General features: G+C 33.0%; 1 protein-coding gene across 5 annotated transcripts in view; it reads right to left on the bottom strand.

Moving 5' to 3' along the window:
* Window positions 1-25627, bottom strand: part of TMTC2 (transmembrane and tetratricopeptide repeat containing 2) — a 370372-nt gene that overhangs the window by 136437 nt on the left and 208308 nt on the right. For all 5 annotated transcript variants that reach the window (XM_011374929.2, XM_023521201.1, XM_023521197.1 and 2 more), the window contains one exon: window positions 19443-19557. In XM_011374929.2, the coding sequence (XP_011373231.1) occupies window positions 19443-19557 (115 nt within the window). The remainder of the gene's footprint in view (window positions 1-19442; window positions 19558-25627) is intronic.

Here is a 25627-nt window from a genome sequence, read left to right as displayed (position 1 = left end):
AGAGAGAGAGAGAGAGAGAGAGAGAGAGAGAGAGAGAGAGAGAGAGAGAGAGAGAGAGAGAGTTAGTTTGGTCACAGAACTTTATTTTTAAAACAATTTTAAGTACCCAAGGATTATAATTCAAAACAAAAACAAACCTAGAAGAGAACACAAACTGCTACAGTTATCTATGTGCTGCTAATTGTAGCAGCCAGAGCAATTCCACTAAGTGTCTAACGAAGGATGCCTCTGGACTAGGGACAAGGCAAAGGGCCTTGTTTGTTGTTGGCTGCCTTGAAGGAACCCCTCCATGGCTTTCACGTTTAATGGGCCTCTCATCCTACCTATCAAAGCATCCTTTTTCCTAGAGGAAGAGATTTGTAATAAATACTTAAGTATAGTATATTATCTAACATCCTTTCCTATCATCCCAGAAAGTCTTACTAAATATGAGTGAACTACTTATTGGAGTAAGTAGTACCTGTCAGTGGTGACTCAACAATGATTTACTGAATGAAGAATAACTTAAAACTTTACCTCCACTTGTTATTCTCCCATCTCAGAAACTCATGACATTGAGTAAGTCCCTGGTTACTAGTTTAGTCACTAATTCAAAGAAGGCTAGCAAGAGAGCTAATCCATAAGGCTTATGACATAAGCACTCAGGCATCCTAAAGTCTTTATCTGGGCCAACATAAGTTACCTAGTTACCTATAAAAACTTTAACCCACAGCATAGATCTGAGAAAATAAGAAAAAATCAAGAAATGAGCTGGGAGAGTGAAATATTGAGAGGGAGATAAGCACCTGTAATTGCATGCCACTCCTTTTTGCAGCTATTCCTAGCCAGCACTTGGGTTTTTCAGCTTCTTCTACTTTCCCTTGATCCTCTGCTTTCTGAAAGGCTGCTTGGATAGGCTGTTGGTCACTCAGGAATTGGTGAGGCCCAATAGCATGGAGGTTCTCATTCAGTTCTAGGAGTTGGAAGCAGGAAGAGCAATGATGATAATGTCTTCATCTGAGATACCAGATGTTTCAGGAGCACCCTATTGCTATTTCCATGAGCAGATACCAGAATGGTTTTGCACTTAATACTTCAGGAACAAGACTTTCATCCCAAAAGGGAAGAATTCTCTCCAGAACATCCTGTAAGTTTTCAGACTGTGACACATGATCCACAGCAACATTACACACTTTACAGCTTCGGTCATTGTAGGTTTCGGGGAAGTAAGAATGAGACTCCTCAATGGGTGGGCGATCACATTGTAGCTGCTTCTACGGAGCTTCACTTGCTCTTCACTATGATTCAAAGACATTTCCTTCCTATAGAAACCTAGCAAGCCTCCACAGAGACACTCATTCAGACATCAGGAGCTTTCCACAGAACCCGCTCCTGTCCCTGCTCTTCCAGGATCAACCAGGCTGTGTGGATGGACCGATTAAGGATGGATGTGAATATGAGATCAACCTCGATGTTTAGGGCTTTCAGTTGCTTCTTAAGGTTCTGAGATTCCTCCATTCCTGCAGTGTTAAGTTTCTGATCCACCCAGCTATGAAAACGATTCTCTTTAATCCAAGCACCCTCTCCATGTCTTAAGATAATCAGCTGGTATTTGGACACACTGATGGCTGAGCTTTCCTCGTGCCTTCAGATGTACCACTGTTTGATGACAGAAATACATCTGCAAAGAGGCCACCAGCAGCAGCTGCTCCTCGGAGCCAGGGAGCAGCCAGTATCTCCTAGGATTCATCACTGCTGCCAGCATCGGCACTATTTTCTAGCCCCGGTGCCTGAATAAATATGTTTTGAATGAACTGTTTCACATGAAAACAGACAAGCAAAGAATCACAATACAGTGTAAATAAAGCATAAGAGATTTTGAAAATCCACAAAAGGTACACCTTCCCAAGGTGACAGGCTAGGTGTACTTCCTAGAGAAGTAAAGAATACAGAGAATGGAGTTCCAGATCGATCAAAGTTACGGAGGATGACAGTATTTTAATCTACCAATAGCAACAGCAATAGGCTTCATGGAAATTAAATGACTATCTATATATAAGAAGCACTTTGGAAATTGAAAAGCTAAGACAATTTAAAATTAAGGTTACATTATTGAGAATAAATCATTTGGCTACTCCCTGGGCAAAAATACTTAATGATCAAAATAAGTAAGATAACAATGCTTGCAGGCAATGGTTCACAAAGAAATTTATAATCCCTAAGGCCCAATTACCAACAAAACTATCATGTTCATCTTAAATTGAGACCTTCTTTGAATTTTGTTTTGTTTAATATATATAGGTACTTTAAAAGTAAGAATTTTTCTCCCTCAGAGATAAAATATTATGCATTTTAGATGTTCGATTTTTTCCTAAGGTATTTATGCATTTGAAATTTTACAACTGAAATTAATTAAAATTGGTTGGAGTCATATTTGAACTTTGCATTAATCTAAAGTTCCTTATCAAACTGGCTGATTTAGCTAATGACTCAAATAATGAGATTTTATATCATCTGTTAAATGGCAATACAATTGCATTTCTTTTTTTTTTTTTTTCAAGATTCATACTTAGTTTTATGCTATGTTTATAACAAGACAATTGGAAAAATAAATCTTTAATCTCTATTATGGCAGCGGTAATAATTAATAGACTGTCATACTCATAACACATAAATGCCCCCAAATCTTACTTGATAAAATAGATAACAGGCAAAAATCTTAAGTGACTATACTAGTAGTAAATGGAATCAAATTCTCAGTTCTTTTTAAAAACAAACGCTGTAAATAAAATAAGTTATTACTACTTAAGTCAACTGTAGTAATCTTAAGTTTTTGAGTGACACAAGAGCTCAGAAATTAAGTGCCTAACATGCACTAGCCCCTGAACACACAAAAAGAACCATGATCAATCAGGCAGCCAAGTTTACTCATGTGATTAAACTCTGTCCAATGAAATGAAAGCACAGTGGCCTGTGCACCTTTCGGAGATGTCCTTAAAGAGAAGGGAGCATGTTTTCTCTTATCCTTCCTCTGTTTTACTGGCTATAAGTAGAAGTCCTGTTCTGAGGATGGAAGATATTAAACTAAAAGGAGCCCAGAAAACTGAGTCTCTCTTGAAACTATCCTACAACACTGGGACTGCACATCTCTGGACTTACTTTTTCAAAGCAGAAATTACAATTGTAACTAGTTTAAACCAAAGTTATTTCGGGTTTCCTATCATTTGCAAACCAATCTCTTCCTAACTGATAAAATGTCACATGCATTGTTTTGTTTTAAAGTAAATAAGGCCATAAAATCAGTAACATCAAGTATGACTCTCACAGAGGATTTTAAGGAAAACTTCTTTTAATTACATTTGAATGAATACAAAGTATGAGTTGTCTGGTTTTGAGTGATAACTAGACAACTTCCAAGTATAAAAATTGCAATTAAAGTATTTAATTAAATTTATGTAATTTAAGAGCACAATGGGTGCATGAAATTGGAATTGTTAAATTAAGCTCCTAGACATGAGAATGGTCAGTTATCAGTTTGCTCAAAAGAGTAATGACATTAGTAGTACTTTTTTATAAAAAAAAACACATTTAATTAATCCTCTCAACCCCCAAATAACTAAAAAGAAAGAAACTCACAGGATTTATCAAGTGAAACAGAAATAGGTAGGATTTTCATCTCAGAAAAAGATTCAATGAGATATAAGTGATTGAATTTGAGCTCCAAGGGAGATACCAGAGACAAAGTTATATATATTTTCTGGTCTTACCAGGCACTTCTGTGACTTTCAGGTCACTCTAGGATAATAGACTTTGTATTTAAGGACAAAGTCTACTCATATTTTTCTACTCATATTGTTTCCTCAAATTATATATTTAACTTTCTCTTTTCTTTTTTTAAGTAAACTATTTCAATTTAAAAGGCAAAAATTACATTTTTACAAAGATGGCTATGGGTAGGAAAGCACTAATAGAGGAAGTAAATGTAAATGGTTAACTTTTTGGTTAAAACACATAACCTCAAATTATTAGAATAATTTATTTGTGCTACAAATAAAGCATAATATAACTGGATACTTATTTTAAACTACTGTTATGTTATTATACATAATTATCATATATCATATGTACTGTGAACAAAATAAAAAGATGTCCCTTCTTGAAAAAGTTAAATTCTGCTGACAACAATAATGAGCAAGTTGTTTTTCCTGCTCTGTACTGTTATTACATGAAGAAAAACAAAAATGGAGATGGAGAAGAAGACAGTACCCTTGTGACATGAAGTAACAGATGCGCACACATGATTCTATTACACGGCTCCCCAAAGCTACAACCTGTTTCACAATGTGTCACTTCTAAGCGCCAAGCAGGTTTCAGAAAACTCAGTTAAGTCTCCTCTTTGGTATCTTTCTTTTGAAGAAGACTGGTTTATTTGCTCTAAATTGGCTTTTGTTTAGATTTTGAAAACTAAATAAAGTAGAATAATGCATCTTATTTCATAAAGATTTTTTTTTTATTTTAACCTGTCAAATATGAAGCAATAGGCATCCAATCAAAATGATTTTTTAAATATTTCAAAGGCATTACCAAAAACTTAATTAATTAATTAGTGGAAAATGAACAAGTTGAAGCTTTTCTAAAAAAATTACCTTTTGGTTAGGGTCTAAAGAAAGAGAGATATTCTCATTATATTACCATATCTTCAAACTATATGAAGCCTCAATTAAATGGAGCATTCATACAAAGATACCTCTCCTGAGTTAGAACTTAGACTATGACATGTAAATAAGCCTTTCTCTCCTATATAAGTCCATTTCTTTTCTGTGACAGGTCCAGAATAAGAGGCTTCACAATTATTATCTCATGTAATTCTCAGAATAAGTCTATAAAGGTATAATCTCCATTTTACAAATGAGAAGCCCCAAAATCAGAATGGCTAGTCAACTTAAATAAATCCATGTAGCTAATTATCATTGGATCTGGGATTCACAGAACTATATTATATATTAATATATGCATAATTCACTTTATACCTGTCTTCTGAATATACAATTACATGTCATAAAATAATAATAGGTGCGAATATACTTTCCTAGTTAAAAAACAGTATTTAATAGGAAGAAAGACACTTAGTACTAGATGCCTTCAGTATAGTATTTTCCATATTATTTCTTTTCATCCTGATGATTAGCAGTATAAAATATCATTGCTGTTTTAATTTAGAGATATAAAAACATCACGGGGAGGGTTAAACAATTTGTTCACGATAACACAGCTGACAAGTCTCAAGATAAGATTCAAATTCAGAGCTGCCAGGCTTCAAATAACAGTGTTTTCGCATCGATACATCGGGAATATGTGCCTGTTCTCAGTTCAAGAATTAAAAATTGCCCTCTTTTTCTGGTTCATATACCCAGTGCTTCTTCATTATACATACCAACAAATTTTCCTTCTCTCTTTCTTTATTTATACATGCCCACTTCAATATATAAACATCTTGCATCTGCTTCAAATGTAGATAAACTACAGCCTCTAATGCCAATCAACTTCGGTAAGAAATAAATACACATCATAACCAATACACTTGTATGATAGTTAATTTTATGTGTCAACCTCACTGGATCATAGGATGCCAAGATATCTGGTTAAACATTATTTCTAAGTGTGTCTGTGAGGATGTTTCTAGAAGAGATTAGCATTTTATTCAGCAGACTGAGTAAAGCAGATTGTCTTCCCAATGTGGGGAGTGTCATCTGATTTGATCTGAATAGATCAAAAGAGAGAAAAGAAGGATTAGCTTTGTCTCTGCTTTAACTGGAACACTGATCTACCCTGAGACCTCCTGGTTCTCAGGCCTCCAGACTCAGACTGGAATTTACTCCAGGCTCTCAGGCCTTCAAACAACATGACCAGCCTTCCTGGGTCTCCAGCTTGCAGAGGGCAGATTGCGGGGCTTCTCAACCTTCATAATTGAATAAGTCAATACTCTATATTAGTCAATATCAAAACATATATGTTTTTAGTCGGTTCATTTCTCTGGAGACAACTTGTAAAGAAAGGGGTTTCCTTGGGTTACTCCTGTACTCAAGACCTACTCTTCTTCATGAAAATGTTTACCAGTGAGTATAGGTATATTCCCACAAAGACATAGCCTGTGAATAATTAAAAATGGAATAAAATTAACAACTAACAAACTTTTTATTTTTTCTTATTGTATAATTATATCAAGTTTCTAGGCATTCTACAACATTAGAAGATAATCATAATCCAATTTTGCAGATGAGAAATAAGGATTAAGCAATTTGACCAAGGTCTACCATAGGACCAATACATGGGAAATTTGATTCCAAGTCAGTTTAATACCCAAGCTCATGTTCTTAAATATTTCACGAAGCAGCCTCTATGGTGCAAAGGTGCCACAGAGTTCATTTAAAAAAAAAAATAATAATATTTTTTCTTCTTCCTCCCTCCCCATGAAAACAAATGCTATTCTGGTAAGCCTATATGTATTTTCTAGGATCATAGTCAAATCTCTTTTAAATACTTCCTTCATCTTATAACATAATATTATGATTTAAAACAAATACAATTAAGAACTAAAAAACACCTAAGCCAAAATTAAAGGCATTAAGAATCAATGACTTAACTTTAAACCAAAATAGAAATCTGCTATTTATTCTCTATTTACAAGGACTATCCAACGTGGATGACTAAATATCATGTAATTTCTTGAAAGAGAAACACTTACCAGTTGGATGGTGTGCAAGCACTGTGGAGGAACCCCAAAACTAAGATACAGACACAGGCCAAAGCCTGACCTACTCAGTGAAAGTCAATGCAATTAGACTGTTGATTTGTTCATTCATTCATTCAAAATATATTTTAGAAGTGCCATTATAGAGATTTAATGACTAGCAGAAAGGAGAAATAATTTAAAAAGCAGTAACAAAACTGCGTGCAGGGTATCATAATACAGTGTATTGCACTGTGGAAGTCCATAGCAAGAAAACCTAGCTTAAATATGTTTATTCAGGCAGCGAGGGGTAGGGGGATGTTTGTAAATTCCACAGGAATCAACACACTCAAAAAATATTACAAAAAAAAAAAAAAAGAATAACAAGAAGAAGAAGAAGAAAAAAAGAAGCTTCAGAGCCTGATTCCATCATAGATGGTAATAATTTGGGTTAGAGATGTTCCCATGGGCATATCATGATTTAGTGCAATGTACTCACTTTAAACATAAATGTTCAACAAAGTGGGTGTTTTCTTTGTCCCTTAGCAGCAGTGCTCTAACTAAAATCTGCTGTTGAAGCAATAAATTATGAAAGGGGAAAAGGAATCACATATCTCATAAACTAGCAGGAATAGGTGTTAGTTCATACAAGCAGTTTCTAACTTAAGCAAGATGAGTTCAAAAAATAAATGTGAGCGTCTTTTTTCTTTGGAATAGATACTGCAGCCTAGAAACTAGTCACTCAAAGGCTAATACTGAAGAACTTGTAGAATAGAAGGAAAACATCATTTAAAACAATTTTCCTAAAACTGCCTTTATAGGTTTAATTTTGGTGCTCAGAAGGGATGACTCTTCACTCAATAGAGGGGTCAAAGACAGCAAGGATCTATTCATGATGGTAATCATCACTTTCCAGTCCTAGAAATGTTATCAGGAGGCAAACTGGTGCCTAAGGCTGGAGATAGGAAAAAAAGAGCTGGAGAGGAGCCAAAAGAAATGGATAGAATAATGGAAGATTGGGGATTGACATGCCAAATGAAGAAATTTGGTGATTCAGCAGCACTTGGTTTTATTCTCTCTTCCAGTCACTCCACCCTTATGTTTTATTAAGGTACTGGCCTTGTCCCAGAGAAAATTGTTAGGCCTGAATGCTTTTTCTCTCTCTCTCTCCCTCTCCTCTCCTCCTCTCCCCTCTTCTCTCTTCTCTTTCTCTCTCCATCCTCCCTCTCTCCCTCTTTCTTTTCTTTTCTTTCTTATTTTTAGACCAGGGCCTAAAAATTGACCAATTCACTTGTCTTTCTTCCCTATCGGTTGTTGATTTTGATTAAGGTTGCACTCTCTTCTCCAATCCTAAATTTCAAGGGAGTAAGTATACATTTTATATCCCATGCTTGTACTCATCCCTAAATCTGGTCTTCGAAATTTAGAGATTTTTGCAAAGATTTCTACTTCAAACAGGCAATACACAGAGGATACACGTACACACACAATCATTAAAACAAAAATAAGCAAATGATAAGATATTAATCTTTAAAATTCATCATCTTAATATCCATATGTCCTTAAACTTCAATTATACTTTAAGCAACTTCTCCATTATATAGGCAAATCATAGATAGGTTTTGTATAAGAGAAAAAAATTGAAATAAATGGAAGATAATATTAGTATATTTCCTGGTGTGTCTAGAAAATAATTCTTAAGTCACAGTAATTGGAAATCTGCAGAGGACTGATTGGAACTACACAAATAACAAAATTACATCTGTTCATTTTTCTTCAGAAGCCGAAGAAAAGAGATACTTTTTTTTCCCATAATGCAAAACCTCCTTCTGAGTAAAATGAATTAATTTACTTGAAACTTGGCTTTATATGAGTCTATACTTTTCACATGAGCATAATTTTAGGAACAAAAAAAATTCTTCTAGACATTTAAGCAACTTTCAATCAGTTTTAAAGTTAAACCAAACAAAAGGCACTAAGACAGGATATGATTATGAATTTCTTTATAAACTTCTTTTATGAACTTTCTAAATCATGGCCTCATGTATACTTACAGCTCTGGATGAAAATGACTATAAAATTAAAGGCCATTTTAATGAGATTTCAGAAAAATGCCTTTCATCATTTTTACAACTTAGAAAATAGTTTAACCCTCTCTACACAGTTAATTTTAAAAGAATATTTCTACATGAAAAAGCATGACCCATGCAGTCGCATTTTAAAACTACATTTGCAATAGAAAACCTATGATACAAGCAAGTATAGGAATGATGTAATCTCTCTCGCTAGGCTCCAAATTCTAAAAGGATTCTGATTTCCTCCAACTTTACTTTGGGTTAGGGTCGGGAAGGCATGGTTTAACAGTTTGTTAGCAGGCAATCCTAGACACCAGTACTATGATGTGTAGTTTCCATCGCTATAAAAGAAATGAGTATGAAATATTAAGTTGTTTAATTAAATTGTATTCAAAAGCTTTGTTGAGTACCAAGGAGGTGTCAAGGACTTCATTATGTGCTAAAAACAAAGAATAAATAATTTATATCTCCAGCCCCCGAGGATCTAGTATGAGTTTCAGTTCTTTGGTTATTGTGTCCATGCATTGCATAGGATAAAATTATTCTCTGGGATATCCTATAGCTTTATAAAGGCAAAATGCAGTTCTCTACTACATTCAGAAGAAATGAATAATATTTCCAACTTTCTAGAACCATGATCGATGCCACTATTTTGTGTGTGTGTATGTAGGGGGAAGACATAAAAGCACCATAGAAATTATAGTACATGGTCTTTTGTCCATTTTCTCCCTCCTTACCATCTTGTCTATCCATCAGCTTCAATGGCATCTAACACTCCAGTCTTATTTCATCCTCCTTGAGCATACATTATGGTCCACTTTCTCTAATAAGTTCTTTAAATATAGGTATTCCCCAGGACTCCATCCATGGTTCTTACACACACACACATACAATTTACAGTTTTCATTGACCTACTTAGACAATTACAACTCCAAAATCTACACTCTCTATCTCAGAATGCTCTCACAAGCTGTAGAAACACATTCCAGTTGCCTAGCAGAAGCCCAATAGTTATTTAAAACTTACATAGCTAAAATTAAACAATTTTCTTTATTTCTAACAGATGAATTTACAACTATGCTCTTATCTATAAATGTACTCTGAAGATAAAAATCAGTATTAATCAGACTTTATAAGCGGTCATCTCATAAATGTATAAAAACTAGTGATAAACGACATAAGTGTTATAGGAATCGTGGAGTTTAGAATCACAAGAAAAGAGATTTCACCTTGAGGGCTAAACTATAAATTCAGCTCTCAGTGAATCAGAGAACAGGTGTACAAAATGAGTTGCGGAAAGAAGATGGCTTCAAAACTAGCAGATATATAATGTATTTTGTCTGACTATACTAACACAACAACTGAGTACAAAATGTAAAAGCATGCATGGAGGAGCAGGTAATGTGACTTGAAAGAAAGCTCTGTAAATGGGGATTCACAGAGGAAAATGCCAAAAGTACTTATTCCAGCACTTTCCAGGGGAGGAGGAACTCCATCCAAGGGATTTCATAGAATCAGACTGTCAGACCAGAGTCATTATAAATTAAATCATCTACTATTCTTTGGTGTGAAGTTCTTATAAATTGAATGTTTCCAATACACGGATAGTATGCTCACCAAACAACCTGGGATTCCCATACAAACTTGACTGGACTTGAAGTCTTCCTCGTACCTGTGACAATATAGTGAGGGAAATCCCATGAAAACAGCAGCACACTGGGTTTTTTCTCATCCTTCTCTGTGTTTTTGATATATAAGTAGGTCTCTCTGAGACTGATTATACCAGGCAACTAAGTACCAGGCACCTGAACAGATCCAGTTTCTTCCCTCAAACCAGAAATTTACTGTACTACTGAATGCTATAAGCTGAGCTTTCATGTTACATAAAATTTGTAATTTTAACTAATAATCACAGATGGTGCTTAACATCATAAAACCTACAGTAGAAAATGTTTCATCTTGTGCTTTCTTTTATTCAGATTGACCTGGATGTATTCTATATGTAGCTTCTCCATAAAATCATTTCTGACTTTCTCTTTACCATCCTGCAGACGTCCAGGTCATTAGATAATAATTATCTTACCTAATCTATTCTGGCATCTTGTCAAGACAAACTTGGCCAAATTTCTTGAATTTAGTATATCATGGCCAAAACTCAAGAATAGATAATTTAATGCTAAAATATATTCAAGAATTTATATGCATAAATGCATATATGGTTGATGAAATCATTAAGCATGGTTAATTTGTCCTAGTTTTAAATAATCAGTAATTTTTACTCTCAGTAAAGGCTAGACTTATATTCTGAGCCTGTACAGATGTTTAATATTACAGTAAGTCTTCAAATTAGAATTGAAAATTACTGAAAGGCAAATTTAAATATGTTTCTATGAACAGAGGTCAATTCTATAGCCACTTATATCTCAAATAGAATTTGAAAGGGTCTCATATTTAATAAATGAATAGAATTATATACTTCATTCTTTATTATTTAATTTTATTCTGATTAATAAATGAAAATAATCAGCATTTGCTTTATTGAAACCTCCTTTAGCTGATTGTCCAGTTAACTAACAATTGTCCAGTTAACTAACATAGCCATTATTTTCTTAGTGATTCTGAAAAAAGTTTGTTTTCAATATTTTTAATAAAAATATTTCTAGGGTCTGGTGAGAGAAATAGAAATAAAACTCAAGCCTTGACACTAGATGATATATTCCAGAATCTTTACTCCACATTAGTATGTATATAATTACCATGGTCACTGTGAGGGAATTTTACTACTCTTAACTTTTTGGATGATTTTCAGTGGGAAAAAGTTATAGAATAAATCAATATGAAGAGTCAGATATATGAACATGGCTAATAATATAAGCTGGTAAAGAAATAGATCAGCTAGGTAAAATCGACAGGACTTGGAACTGTTGGCCAATAAACTTTAATTGTTTTTTTTTAATTTTCATTATTAGCTTATTCGTTGGTTTATTCATCAAGTCATTTATCAGTTTAATAGTTCACTCATTACTTTATTAATTGATATATCCATAATGTAACACATTCATTAGCTTATTAATCACATATACGTCATTTGAAGCCCATGCGCCTGGCATTTGGGATAGAATGTTACCTCAGCCTTCCCTGGCTCTAAAGAAATTATGCTGTAATTAAGGAGAATACGGTATCACAAATATTACTATGATTCAGACTAAAAAGAGTCAAGTATTAATTGCTCTGGTGAGATTTGAGAGAGGTAGCTATCTTCTCACTGTGAAAATAGGAGCGGTATTGAGAAATCTTCCCAGAATGAGATTTGAGCTGAAATATAAAGGATGTTTAGGCAGTAACAGGCAGAAAGAATGAGGAGTAGAGTGGAAAGAGGTCAGAAAGGGAGAAAATGGTGGAAAATGCTACAGATAAAACAAGTATGTGCACAGGTCTCCAGCAAATAAGAATATGACATACTCGGGAAAATTCCATGAAAAGATCTTCACCTAAAAATCAGATATATAACAGAGCAACAGTAACAACAATCAAGCATATTTTGAAAATATAAAATCTAAGAATTAGGAACAACCAGTTTGAAATGGTCTTGCCATGTGAACAAGTAGGTATCCACAAGCTGCCCCACCTCATTCCAGGAATTGTGTATCCAGAGCCTAAGTCAGTGGAATTTCTCCAAAATCTCTCGGTTCTATTCACTCATCTCAGACATGCCAAGCACTTCTAAGCATTCCTGTTTGATAACCCTCTCCTGAATTCTCTATTTTGAGAGACCAATCTGTTTACCTAGTATCCCCTGGACATCTCCTTCCATTCTTAAAAGACACACACCTACACATACACACACTTCCAGGGAACTTGGGGGGAAATCCTGTCCTGAACTCACGTCATTTGGCAAAGGGTTACTTTCTCCTTCATTTTCACCAATCTTCACTTCTCACAGGCTTCTCTTGACAGTTTTTAACAGAGCTTAAAAAATGGCTCAGCTCCATGTCAGGTAAAACCACTTCCATTCTTTGATTCTTTTAGCCTATCAAGAGTTTTCAAAACCTGGTCCTGAATGAACAAATAAATCTCTCATTAGAACTGGATCTTTGGGTACAACTCTGCACCTGACATTTCCCTCACTGCTCTATCCTCCTAATTTACTTCCTCCTAAGGCAGAGTTCTTGACTTCATGAGATACATAAACTTGTTGAAATTCTATGCAACATTTTAGCTTCATAAAAGAGTCTTTATCTAACCCGCTCCCTGATTAAAAACCACTATCTGGGCTCTATCTCTCTTAAACTGAAGCTCCCAATAGGCAGCTGTTATTGGTTAAGTTGTGTCTCTCCAAAAAGATGTTGAAATCCTAACCCCCAGTACTTGAGAATATGACTTTTTTATGAAACAGGGTCACTGAAGATGTAAAACGTCAAATTAACAAGGATGAGCCCCTAATCCAATATGACTGGGAGCTTTATGTGAAGATGGAAAGACAGGGAAAATGTCATGTGATAACAAAGGTAGAGGTCAGTTATGCATCTGCAGACCAAGGAACTCCACAGAATGCCAGCAAACCATAGGAAGAGGCAAGGAAGAATTTCCCTACAGGTTTCAGAGGGAGCATGATCCTCTAAACATCTTGATTTCAGAGTGCTAGCCTCCAGAACTGTGACACCATTATTTTTTATTGTTTTAAGCCACCCAGTTTATGGCACTTTGTTATGGCAGCCCTAGGAAACTACTACATGAGCCAACCTTAATACGAATGTATTTGTTTCTGAAATTGCAAGAAAATGCAACTTTAGATGTCTACTCCAAAAAGGCTCTTTAAAACCTGAACCTGTTTAGTGATAATGATTATACTTAATGCAATTCAAAGAACATGGTTATCTAATACTCATTATTAATCTTATCACCTACATTGACAAATTGAATCTTCTCTGCTCTGATATGGATTTCATAATTCATTTATAAAATCAACAAATATAGTTACACTCTTCTAAGTATGGGAAGATACAATGATCAATAAGAAATTGCCACTACCTCCACAAGCTGAATAAGAATGATAATGACCTCTGTGCTTCAATATTGACTTTAGACAGATATTCTTTATGTTACAGAAGTATTTATTTATCACTGGTTTATTTATGTCTTGTTCTCTGAGGCAGATGTTGATCAAAAGCTTTCTTGGCATTTCTAGAGGTGATATTCTTTTCTTCTTCTGACTTCTTAAATTAAAAGAATATACTAATTAAAATTAATATTGAATACCCTACCATAAATCTAAAAATAAATGTCATATGATAGTGGTGTTTTAATCGTTAATATGCTGCTGCATCCACTATATTAATTTTAAAAGATGTCAACATTTATATTAATAAGTCCAATTGGCCTGTCATGGTTCTGTAATTTTGTCTTTGCTTGTTTGCTTTTTGTTTTGTTTTCTGGGTTTTTGGAGATTTTTTGTTGTTGTTATTGTTACTTTTTGTTTTTTGGTGTTAAACATAGACATTTTGCTGTCAGTTTTACCTAGCTTCACAAAAATAAATGAAAAGTGTAACTAGCGTAAGAAATATCACTTCATCAAAGATTTGATAAAACTCATAAATGCCTTAAACTTGGTTTCTTGTGGAGAAAATTCTTTAATGTGGTTTCGAATTTTCCCAAGGTTTTTTTTTTTATCCAAATTGCCACCCTCTTCTTGTGCCAATGTTGGCCATTTATATATTCCCAGAAAAGCATAGATATATAGATTTTACATATATAAGATTTTCATATATATAACTAACATTTGCTATTTTAAGTTTATATATATTTATGTGTGTATATATGTGTGTGTGTGTATTCGTAGCCCCTTTCTAATTCTCAGTGTTGTATATTTGAGATTTTTCTATTTTGTCCTATATTATTTGTCCAGAAATCATTGATCTTTTAACGAATAAGCTCTTAAATTTGTTCATTACTTCCCATTGCTTTTCTATAGTCTACTTTATTAACATTTTCTTTCTTTTTGCTTCCAATAAATTTATTAGTTTATTTATTGCTCCTTTTTCCTAGCTTCTCAGATTGGATGATTACTTATTCTTACGACATGGAACAATAATGACAACTAACTTAAGGTGGCAAGATCTCTATTATCTACAGAAATGATCCCCTCTGTTATGTAAAATAATCAAGAATTGATTAAATCATATTATATTTATTATCTATATTCTAAAATCTATTGCTTAATAAAATATTCAATATTTTATTGATTTACCTATTTAAATAACATTTGGAACATACTGACTGGGACAAATCTATAATAGCAGTGAAAGAACATCTACTGAGAATTTTCAGCCTAGAAATCAATTATTTTTCAGATGGCAGTGAGTCGTGCAGTTAAAAGGTTGAAAGTTGACCACATTATTTGTAAAACAGTGTAAATCACTGAGCGATAGCCTATATGTTTTGCCTGTGAAAATATACTACACTTGAAAATAAAAATAACAACATCATAATGTAGACCTATTAAATCTGATCTTAAAAAAAGTTACTCATGTGAAGTATTAGATTTTAACAAATTTGGCAATATGAATTAAAAGGTGACTATAGGCTGTGTAATAAGTTCACTACATCTATTGTTATTAAGAGTAAAATTAAGTACTGTTTTAACTTTCACATATGACTATTATCTGTAAGCTTGGATTGAAATGATATCAAAATAATATTATAATTAATGGATTTAGGCAATTAAAAACACTTTCTGCAGCAATTTCTTCTTGAAAATAACTCTTAGCTCAGTAGTACAAACCCACTGATATTCTTTCTAATAAAATTCTACAACATGAGTTCATTAAACTCGGTAACTAAAATAAAAAATTAATTTGTACTTTATATTAGATTTCATTCCAAGTATTTTATTTCTATATGTAACAGTGATTTCAATTGAATCTTTTGTCTGAATTTGAAAGATATTTATTGAGGGTTTTTTCCACATCCTTGGTTTATTTCTGTAGAAATACTGCAGAAATATGGCTCAAAAGGAATATAGACTGAAAACTCTTAAGTTCAAATATGGGCTCCTTTACTATTTGTGTAAACTTAGACAAATTATCTCTGAGTTTCGTTTTCCTCATTTTGTAGGCTTCGTTTGAAGACAAACTGTGATTACATTTGTAAAGAACTAAGAACAGTGCTTGGTACATATTAGTTAAGTAATTGTTATCAAGAAAAAAATAAATATTATTCCATCATTTTATAAAGTTAATATTACCATTTTTACACCTCTCATATATAACTTGATATTAATCCTGCAAAACACTGTCCTTAAAGTTTAAAAATTTTATAAGGCAATGTTCCCCAGTTTTGAATATAACCATATATCATCTAATACTATTGCTTACTTAATATTTTTCAAAATAATTTTTTTCTCTATCCTCGCCTAGAACAATATTTAAATGTGTTATTTAAATGTGCTAGTCATATTTTTTTTTAATTTAAACATAAAAATGAATATTCAGGGATTAATTTAATGTTTATCTCTGAACTCCTAGAGTCATACTGTGGCTGGTCATTAGTGGTATATCTCACTTTAGTAATTACTGTTTTGAAGTTACATAATTATGTATAGCTCTACATTATTTCCCTAATAAAAATTTCAAACAATATGAAAAATTTTAATAATTAACAAAGCTGTAGTTTTTTGAATGCTGAATGAGTTAAAAAAAAAAGAAAGAAAGAAAACCCAGATTCCTGATTTAAAGTTAAGTAGAGGACCTAACGGAAGTTTATGATTCCCCAAAGCTTCCAAAATTTATTAATGAATATGAGTATTTCATGTAACTAATATAAATATGTTCATTAGTTTCAGGCTTTGGCCATAAAAAGATCTTTAAGAAATATAACTATAATTGATGATATGAAAGGTGATTAAAACCTGCTAGTACCACAAAGGAACATTATCAAGTTTACTTATTGGTAAGACTAAATAAAGCAAATACTTTTTCTTTCAGGATATCAAATAGAACAAAGAGCAATTTCTGTATATCAGAGAGAACTGTGTAATGGAAATAGTATCTATGTTTCAAAAGGAAAATTTTTTATTTGTCAAATATTCTCTAAATTATCTATGAGAAAACTTGTTTTTTTCCTACCTATGTAAGTAAATAGAAAAGTTTGTTCCTAAGGACATATGATGCCAGATATTTTTAAAATATTAAGAGTTATACAAAATCTATTTGGGTGTATTTTATTGATATTTCAATTAAATAAAAACTTCCCTATTTTGAAAAATAATTATTGAATATCAAAATTCTGTTAACCACATGGGTTACATAATCTAATACACTGAAATTATTTCCAACATTTCTTGTGAGATTTAAGTCTCTCCATTTGAGCTAACAGTTAAACATAGTTTAAAAACCTGTCATATTAGTAAAAATATTTTGGAGCTATATATGGCATTTATGATATATCTGATTTTCCTGTAATTAGGAAAAAAAAAACTGATCTTGTTAATAACCACTTCTCCAGCAAGGATTTTCACTAGAGTTTGGGGAGGTCTGTATATATACTTTCATGGTTTATATATGTATCTGGACAGGAAGTTTTATAAGATACAGCTTTTAAATTCCATGTAAATTGAATTTGTCTAATTGAATAAAGTTATCTTCTCAGCAAAGGGTAAGCCTGGACAATCCTTACCCAACAGGTATCAACAAGAGGTAAGTAACTGTGGATAAGAGAAAAACAAGTTCAGCAAAGAGATGTTGGTCATTTAGCTTACTTTCTCTTCCAAAATGTATGAAAAATGGGCTCTAGAAGAAAATTTGCATCCCATATTGCATGGCAAGAGGCTCCTTTGATAGCATTACTTTCAGATGTGAAAATAATAATAATAATAATAAAAATAAAAGAATATTTGTATATATTTATCAAACTGATAAGTTTTTTCTCATGAAATAAAAATTCTATTAATCAAGAATAATATAGTTACATCACATTATTTAAATGAAGAGGATATGTGGAAAAGCTTTTGTAAGAATATCTAGATGTGTTCATTCAAGTGAAAAACAAAGATGCAAACTCATCATTTTCAGAGAAAAGATGGTAACATCTTTGGTGAAGCATGAAGCACAGCAGAGAGTGAGCTTTAAGAGCTGTGCAAACTGGAGTGAATGTGCTCCATCTGAAGGCATTCAGGTGAAAAAGAGAAAATTAAACTGTGTAGATCAATACAAAACACATGCTCACCTAATCTAGACCACAAGCCATGAAACTGAGATCCCAGTATTAAAGTTTAGGAGTTTAAAAACAAGGTAAATATATGAACAGGAAATTTATCTGAGCTCATCCTGTCTGCTTTCCCTTAAATATCTAAAAATCTTTTTCTGTTTTATTTTTATTTCATTTTTTATATCTGTGCTTTCAGATTTAACTAGTACAAAAGATTTAGCTGTAACCATGGCATAAAAACATACTAAAAATTAAAGTTGACAGATTAGTTTGATACTATCATTATTACATAGCATTTATTAAACATAAGCAGTAGACATCTTATTTTGTGTGGTCTCTTTCTACAGGGAATTTGTTCTCCATTCCAACCTTGGTGGCATTGTCAATAGAGGTGTCTTACAACCTCTGACCCATTGTCCAGTGTTTCATCCAAGAGATGACCCCAACAAGGTCAGTCAAGAGACCCTAAGAAGGTCAGTCAAGAGACCTTTTTTCAGAATTAATAGAGACACCAAGACAATTCCTTCTGAGAGTGAGAAGTCAGGATGTTATATTTATAACTGCAGGAATCATCTTTCCCACTGATCTATAGAGAGTTCCACAGAGAATGAAATGAAACCAGAGGAAACCAGAGCCACAAAATGAAGATAAATTCTTACAACCTAATAAAGCACCTAGATCTAACTGTGCCATATCTAGTCAATCCCAGGAATTTTTCAGTTATGGGAGTTAATAAAATATTTTTGATGTTTAAGCAAGTTTATTTTAGGTTTCTATTACTTACAAACAAAAGAATGTCATAGATATGAGACAAAAAAATGGATTTCAGTTAATTTATATTTATCTACTCACATCTCATTGTACTCCCTAGGGTTGTTCATTCAGAGAACAGAACCAATTTTTCCCCTACGGGTTTTTATAATCCAACATATGCAAATACTCTAAATTATTTGATTATCTCTACCTAATTATTAGTACCTTTGGAGAGCCATCATCTTATTCACTAACTCCCCAGGTTTAATACATGTTCTATATATCCTTGGACACAAACAATTTTTAACAGAGGACAAAATCTATTATTAATATCAAGATATCAATTACATAAAGTATCACACATAGCAGGCTTAGTTTATAAACCACCTAAGTATTAATGGAACAAACTTAAAAAAAAAAAAAAAAAACCTAAAAGCAGTTAAACCATTTTATATTACATGGCATAGTACTTCAAAAAAATTCAGCCATGCCACATCAATACACATGAATATAGATGATGAGGCCCAAAACAAAGAAATCACAAATACTAACCATCTACTAGTCTCTGAGGCATGATATATGAGAAGAATATTTCAGAAAAAGATCTATCGTCATCACCATTTCCAGCAATTAAATCAATAGTCCCTCTCACCACAGGCTTCAAAGATGAACCAAATGAGAGAAAGCAATTGCATACTCACAAATTATAAAGCATGTCGGCCATGTTGCTCCGGTAGTACAAAGCATTTCTATAGGCGCTTTCAGCTTCAGAAACTTTGCTCTGGCTCTTTAGAACATTTCCAAGGTTACCCCACGCTGCCAAGAAGAGAAAGAAGTATTGAGGCTGAGAGTCAATTCAATTATACACGACATAGTATCGAGCCATCAGGAAGTCCCACAGGGAGAGAAAACCTTCATAAAACATTTTTAAGGAAGAAAATTTATTTCCTTTATCCTCTAACATTTCATCAAACCAGGCGATTAAATAAAACCAAAGCCTAAAAAAAATTTAAAGTAATTATTATGTCTCAAAGCTGATATCATATAGAGTTCATCGTAAGGCCAAGAACAATGTTATCTTAAGATCACCAACAAAGACCTCAGGGTCTTTCAAATTTCAGTAGGGGTCTTCATGGCCTGAAATTAGTGTATACTTAACTCAACCAGAAACTGTAAGAAAGGATCTTAAAATAAACAAAGATTTCATTCAAATATTTTAAAAACTGATAAATGACATAGAACTGGGGATAAAAGCAAGATAACCAAACAAGATCAAGCTATATAGAGGCTTAATAGTCATTAGAATATATCAGTAAAACATTATGCTTCTTAAAACAGTTAAGTATATTTAGTTTATTGAGATACAATGTTCTTTTATACCATTCCTGCTAATAAATGCACTCATGTGGAAATACTGAGATACTGATTTCATGTTTAAAAAAAAAATCATAATCATGTTCAAAAAAAATCTATATTTTCTGTGCACCCTTTGTTTTTTACTCTAAACAATCTTGATTTCTCAAAATTAAAAGGATGAAAGTCACATCAACAGCTGTTGCTCTCAAGCAAAATTATCCTTCTAAGACAAGAGGTTTCTCTTCTCTTCTTTCCTTCCCACTGGGAAAGAAATGGGTATCAAATCCTGAAGCCAGAGTCCTTCCCAGCTAGAAGATGGGGATAGCAAGGTTTATGTGTGTCAAGATATATTTATTTTGTTGATTACTAATTCTACCTGAAGAATGAAAAGGGTTTTGAAGTCAATTTTTTTAAGGTCTAATAAAGTGTAGACTCTTTCAATCTCAGATGTGTCAGTGTACCCTATAATTTAACACTGTGTGCCTCAGTTTACTCATCTGTAAAATAGGAAAAATAGTACTTCATGGGCTTTGCAATGAAGATTAAACTAGTTAATATATGTAGGGTGCTTAAGACAGTGGCTGACACAAGACAAACACTCAATAAATATTTACTATTACCATTAATATTATTGTGGTGAATACTCCTTGCAATTCACAGTTTACAATATCAAATGTTGATTATAGAAATAATGTCAAATATTACACACTTTATGCTCTTATTTTATCTACAGAGAATAATCTTTCATATTTTTTTGCCGCTGATGAAAAACAGAGAAAAAGCACTGAACTTAGAATTATCCAGCACCTAATAACATCACATTTTACTCCACATACTTGAAATATATCAGCTACGTTCTCGACACAGTCCTGTACATAAATATTATGCTTAGTCTGTTCTAATAAACAGACTCACAGACACTACAGAACTTGCCAAGTTAATACTGAAGTATTAATTAGAGCAGGAATTCCAACCCAAGGCTGGCTGCTTCCAAACTTTTTCCACCCTCCACCTAACATTTTCATACCACCTTTCATCTTTCACTGCAAAGCAACATTCACATACTATGAATTAGGCCTTGGTATTATGAATCCATAAAAAAACTGAATGATAAAACAGTATAAAATATTGTCAAATTCAAATACTAAATGCAACAACAAGAGATGCAAAGTAGTAAAAAAGAGATAGTAAAATAAATTATAATTATCTTTAAACTTAAAAGGCATAACCCCACATGTATTTTATATGTAGCCCTCACCCCTAAATTAATAAAGTATGACTGTATGGAAACTTCTAATAACCAGGCTATTTTTCAAGCCACCTTACCTCTCCCAAGTTCTGCTTTGATTGTGGCATTAGTTAATGAAACTATATTTACATTGGAATCACTCTAGAGAAATGCAACCAAATATTATTTTAAGCAACAAGAAAACATTATAATGCTATCCCATCTAAACTATAGTTTTACAACATAGATGCTGAAAAAAAATTATAGCAAGAGATTATCTTAAATATTTTAAGGAGTATTTCTAGATAAACAGATTGACTTTTCAGGCATTTATATCTTAATAAACATGTATTTCTATTATTAATAGTCAACAGACATAAAGTTATGACTAGAATATATGTTCACTCATTTTCTTGTTTGTTCATTTATTCATTCATAAATGTATTCATTTACTAAATAGATATGTGTTAAGCACATATCTCCTTTGTGCCAGGTACTTCAATAGAGGTTGGGCACTTAGGAATGTACTGACATACAAGTTCCCACCATGCGGAGCTTATGTATGAAGTGGGGAGTAAAGTGGGATGGAGAAGTGACAACCACACAATAGAATAAAAAAATTAACTTCAGATAGTGATAAGTGCTACAAACATAAAATAAGATGGAGTGGATGAAGCTAATTTAGCTAGAGATAACTTACAAATAGGGAAATGGGTATCATCTCTGAGGAATAAAGGATATGGAGCCAGCCTTGCAAAGACTGGCGATTCCAAGTAAAGTGAATAGTTTGAACAAGGAGTATAAAGCAATAATGAATTTGACACTTCTAAGAACAAAAAGGCCAGCAGGTGTGGCTGCAAAATCAAAGGGAAAGCCATGATGAAGTCACACAGATGAGTAGGGATCCTATAGGGTCTGGTGGGCCGTAATAAGTCTCAGGGATATTTTATTCACAGTGGGCAGGAGAGGACTTTCAGAGAGGATTTTTTGTGATATGACTTAACATTTTTAAAAGATCACTCTGCCTCCTCTGTGGAGGAGGTACTCACTGCAAGGGAACAAAAATAACAGAGAGACCAGTCAAATGACAACTGCAGTGAATGCAGAGACGAGATTAGGGTGGCTTACACTGGAACAGGCAGCAGAGAAGATGGTTATTCCAAAGTAAAACTACAATTAAGAAATTAAAAATCATTGGCAAAGTCATCTGTGGCAAAGCCACAACGTGAAACTGAGTTGCTTGATTTTTGTCCAAATGGAAAACTCTTCACATTTTTATGATTAAGTCATTGCCCTGGGTGACTGGAAAAAGAAAAAAGAAAATTCCCAAATTAGGCATATATTTTAAAAGCAAATTTAATTCTTTATGGATGAGAGAGGAAGGAATGGAGAGACAGGGAGAAAGTGGGGCAGAAGCTGGCAGGTTGAGAGAGGGGGAAGTCTTTGATGTCCAGAGCTGATCTGACTCTCGCCACCTGGTATTTTGTTCTCCTATTGTACACAACACAGTCTTATAGAATCTCAGCTTGAGACAAGATTACTCTGAGACCATGATAAATGAGACAAAGCAAGACCATTTCATAATTCTAATAAACACAAAAAAGAGAAAAATTACTGTACAATACACAAAATGTCAAATATTTCCCTTCTTGCTAAATAAATGACTTCTTTACCCAGTCATAGAATTGTCCTAGTATCCAATCTACAGGACACCCATCCTTTCTTAGACCCTCTCTCAAATTACCCAACCAAAGTCCAGATCCTATGATAAGACATACAATGAGATATCCCAGGGTCTCTATGGGGTGGTGGTCCCTCAGAACAAGGAGAAATTAAGCCATCCTCTTTACTGCAGGTGTGTTCCTGGTGGTCTTTGAAGGGCATTAACATAGAGGATTTCATCATACTCAAATATGAAAACAATTCTTTTCAAAATAGTTTCTTCTTTAGATAATTGCTCTTCCATACAGTGTTTATCGAAATAGATTTTAGGTTTTTAAAGTAAGAGCTGCTAAAACTAAGTCTTAAATTGCCACACATTTTTTTTGACATGAAAACTGCTGTCACTACTTCCATATTTTCAAATTTAAATGTGACTGATTATGCATCAATGCTACCAAAACTCAATGCTACCATTAAGATTATTTCCAAAAATATAAAGGTACACCAAAGAATATGACCTAAAATAAAAAATTCTATTAGTAGTCCACTAAATAATAATTCTTTTCATAAAAGCTATTCATTTATCATGTTTCAATAATAAAACAAAACACGAAAAGGAAATCATTGTTGAATTGAGAAATCATTTAAAATCTAGCTAATGCAGATATAGTTTAAAGGAACTATAGTTTAACTGAACTACAAAAAATACATCTTAAAAGGGCTAATGGGATGAATTCACATCTATATAATTAATCTATGGAATTAATCAGTGTAGCTATGCTTTTTTTTGTTTGACAAATTTGATCACATTAACCAAGTCAACTTTTGAAATCATGTTAATTTTTAAATATAACTGGTTTGATAAAACTTTGAAAGACATGGAAGAATACTCAAAAGCTCATGAATGAGACAATTTAACATTACACAAAATAATTTTTTTCAAAATCAATCTATAAATTCTATGTATCCAATTAATATTTTAGAGTCATTTACTAAGGAACTCAAAAAATATATTCTAATATAATATTAAGAGAAAAGTAAAATTGGATTTATATACCATATTCACCATGCACAATGGTAAACTCCAGATAAATTTATAGGTTAAATATGAAAAAGTAAAACTAACAGAAAAGTATGTTGGAGAATACCTCTGTGGAAGGGAAAGGAATTTCTTAGAACAACTTCTGAATATAACTCAATTGGTAAAATATCGATGAATTTGAGTTCCTCAAAATGAAAAACTTCTATTTATTGAAAGATATCACGGACAAAGATAAAAACACATAATACAGTAAGCAAAGATATTTCAAACATCTAAAGAAAGAGCTGTACTTAGAATATAAAAAAGAACTCTTAAAAAAGCAACAACAACAAAAAAGATAAATTCAACAGAGAGAAAAAATGGGCAAAGGATATGATTAGGAATCTATCAAACAGAAAAACCCAATAAATATCAAGCATTTTAACTAATTCTCAAATTTCTTAGTAACCCAGAGAAATGCAAATTACAACATATATTTTATCGAATTGGCCCCAAACAGAAAACTGGATAAAGCCACGTGCTAGTGAAGAAGTGGGGAAGGACTCCATGCTCTATTGGTGGCAGTACAGCCTAGGGCAGCCATTTGTTATGCCATCTGACAGTACTCGGTCAAATTAACAAATGTCATTAAGTAAGTCAAGGATAAACCCTGACCCAGAATCCCACTCCTAAAGAAATTCTCACCTAAGAGAACATGTAAGAGGATGTTTAATGCAAGCATCTTAGAGTTGGCTGATAATGAAGTAATTGACTTGTCCACCCTGTGAGTACCATGCGACACATAAACATTATGGATTTCTATGCAGCAACAAATCCCATGTAAACATTGTAACAAGAATGGACCTTAAAAGCCTACAAAGAATCAAAATATTTAATGCATTCTATCATGGCACCAGTTATAAATATTAGAAATTCATTCCTACCCAGAATATCACTACATATTTTACAAGAGTAAATTAAGTACATTAAAGCCTCCGCCTATGGTGCAGAGGGAAAATGAAGTTAGGAATAAAGATAAAAGGGAATAAATACATGACAAAAAGAAAAGAAACTTGCAGGAATCATCTTGAAAACAGGCCATGAAACATATAATTAATCTAACCCTCTGCAACTGGGTTGGTGGGGAGGGGAGAAAACGAAAATGAAGGGGAGGGGTGTCTTTTTCTTTTAAAGATGGGAGGAAAGGAAAATTAAGGTTACATCTCACATTCTTTTAAAATAAAAATGGGGTTATCCTATACCCTGCTTAAGGAAGAAAGAGTTTTAACATTCATTAAACTTTTCTTTACACTAAGACAATTCAAAACAGATGTTTAGGATTATCTTCAAATTTTCACTTGGTAATTATACTTTGGACTAACAGAACTTAAAGATCTGTATCTTGTATTTTCATTAAAATGTAATGTTATTTGCATTTTTAAGCCCATTTTATTGATGTGTTCACTTAATGTGATGATTTTTAAAAATACAGTTTAACTGGAATAAAATCTTTAAAATTCTTCCAAGAAATTGTGAAGAAACTTAAAAAAAAGTACCTATGTTTTTAAAGTCTGTATTTCAATTGACAAATGTGAACAGACAAACAGTTTAAACTCTGG

Source organism: Pteropus vampyrus, unplaced genomic scaffold (assembly GCF_000151845.1).
Source record: "Pteropus vampyrus isolate Shadow unplaced genomic scaffold, Pvam_2.0 Scaffold9, whole genome shotgun sequence".
Taxonomy (NCBI): Eukaryota; Metazoa; Chordata; class Mammalia; order Chiroptera; family Pteropodidae; genus Pteropus; species Pteropus vampyrus.
Note: the sequence above shows the minus strand (reverse complement) of the source record. Positions and strands in the feature narration are given on the sequence as shown.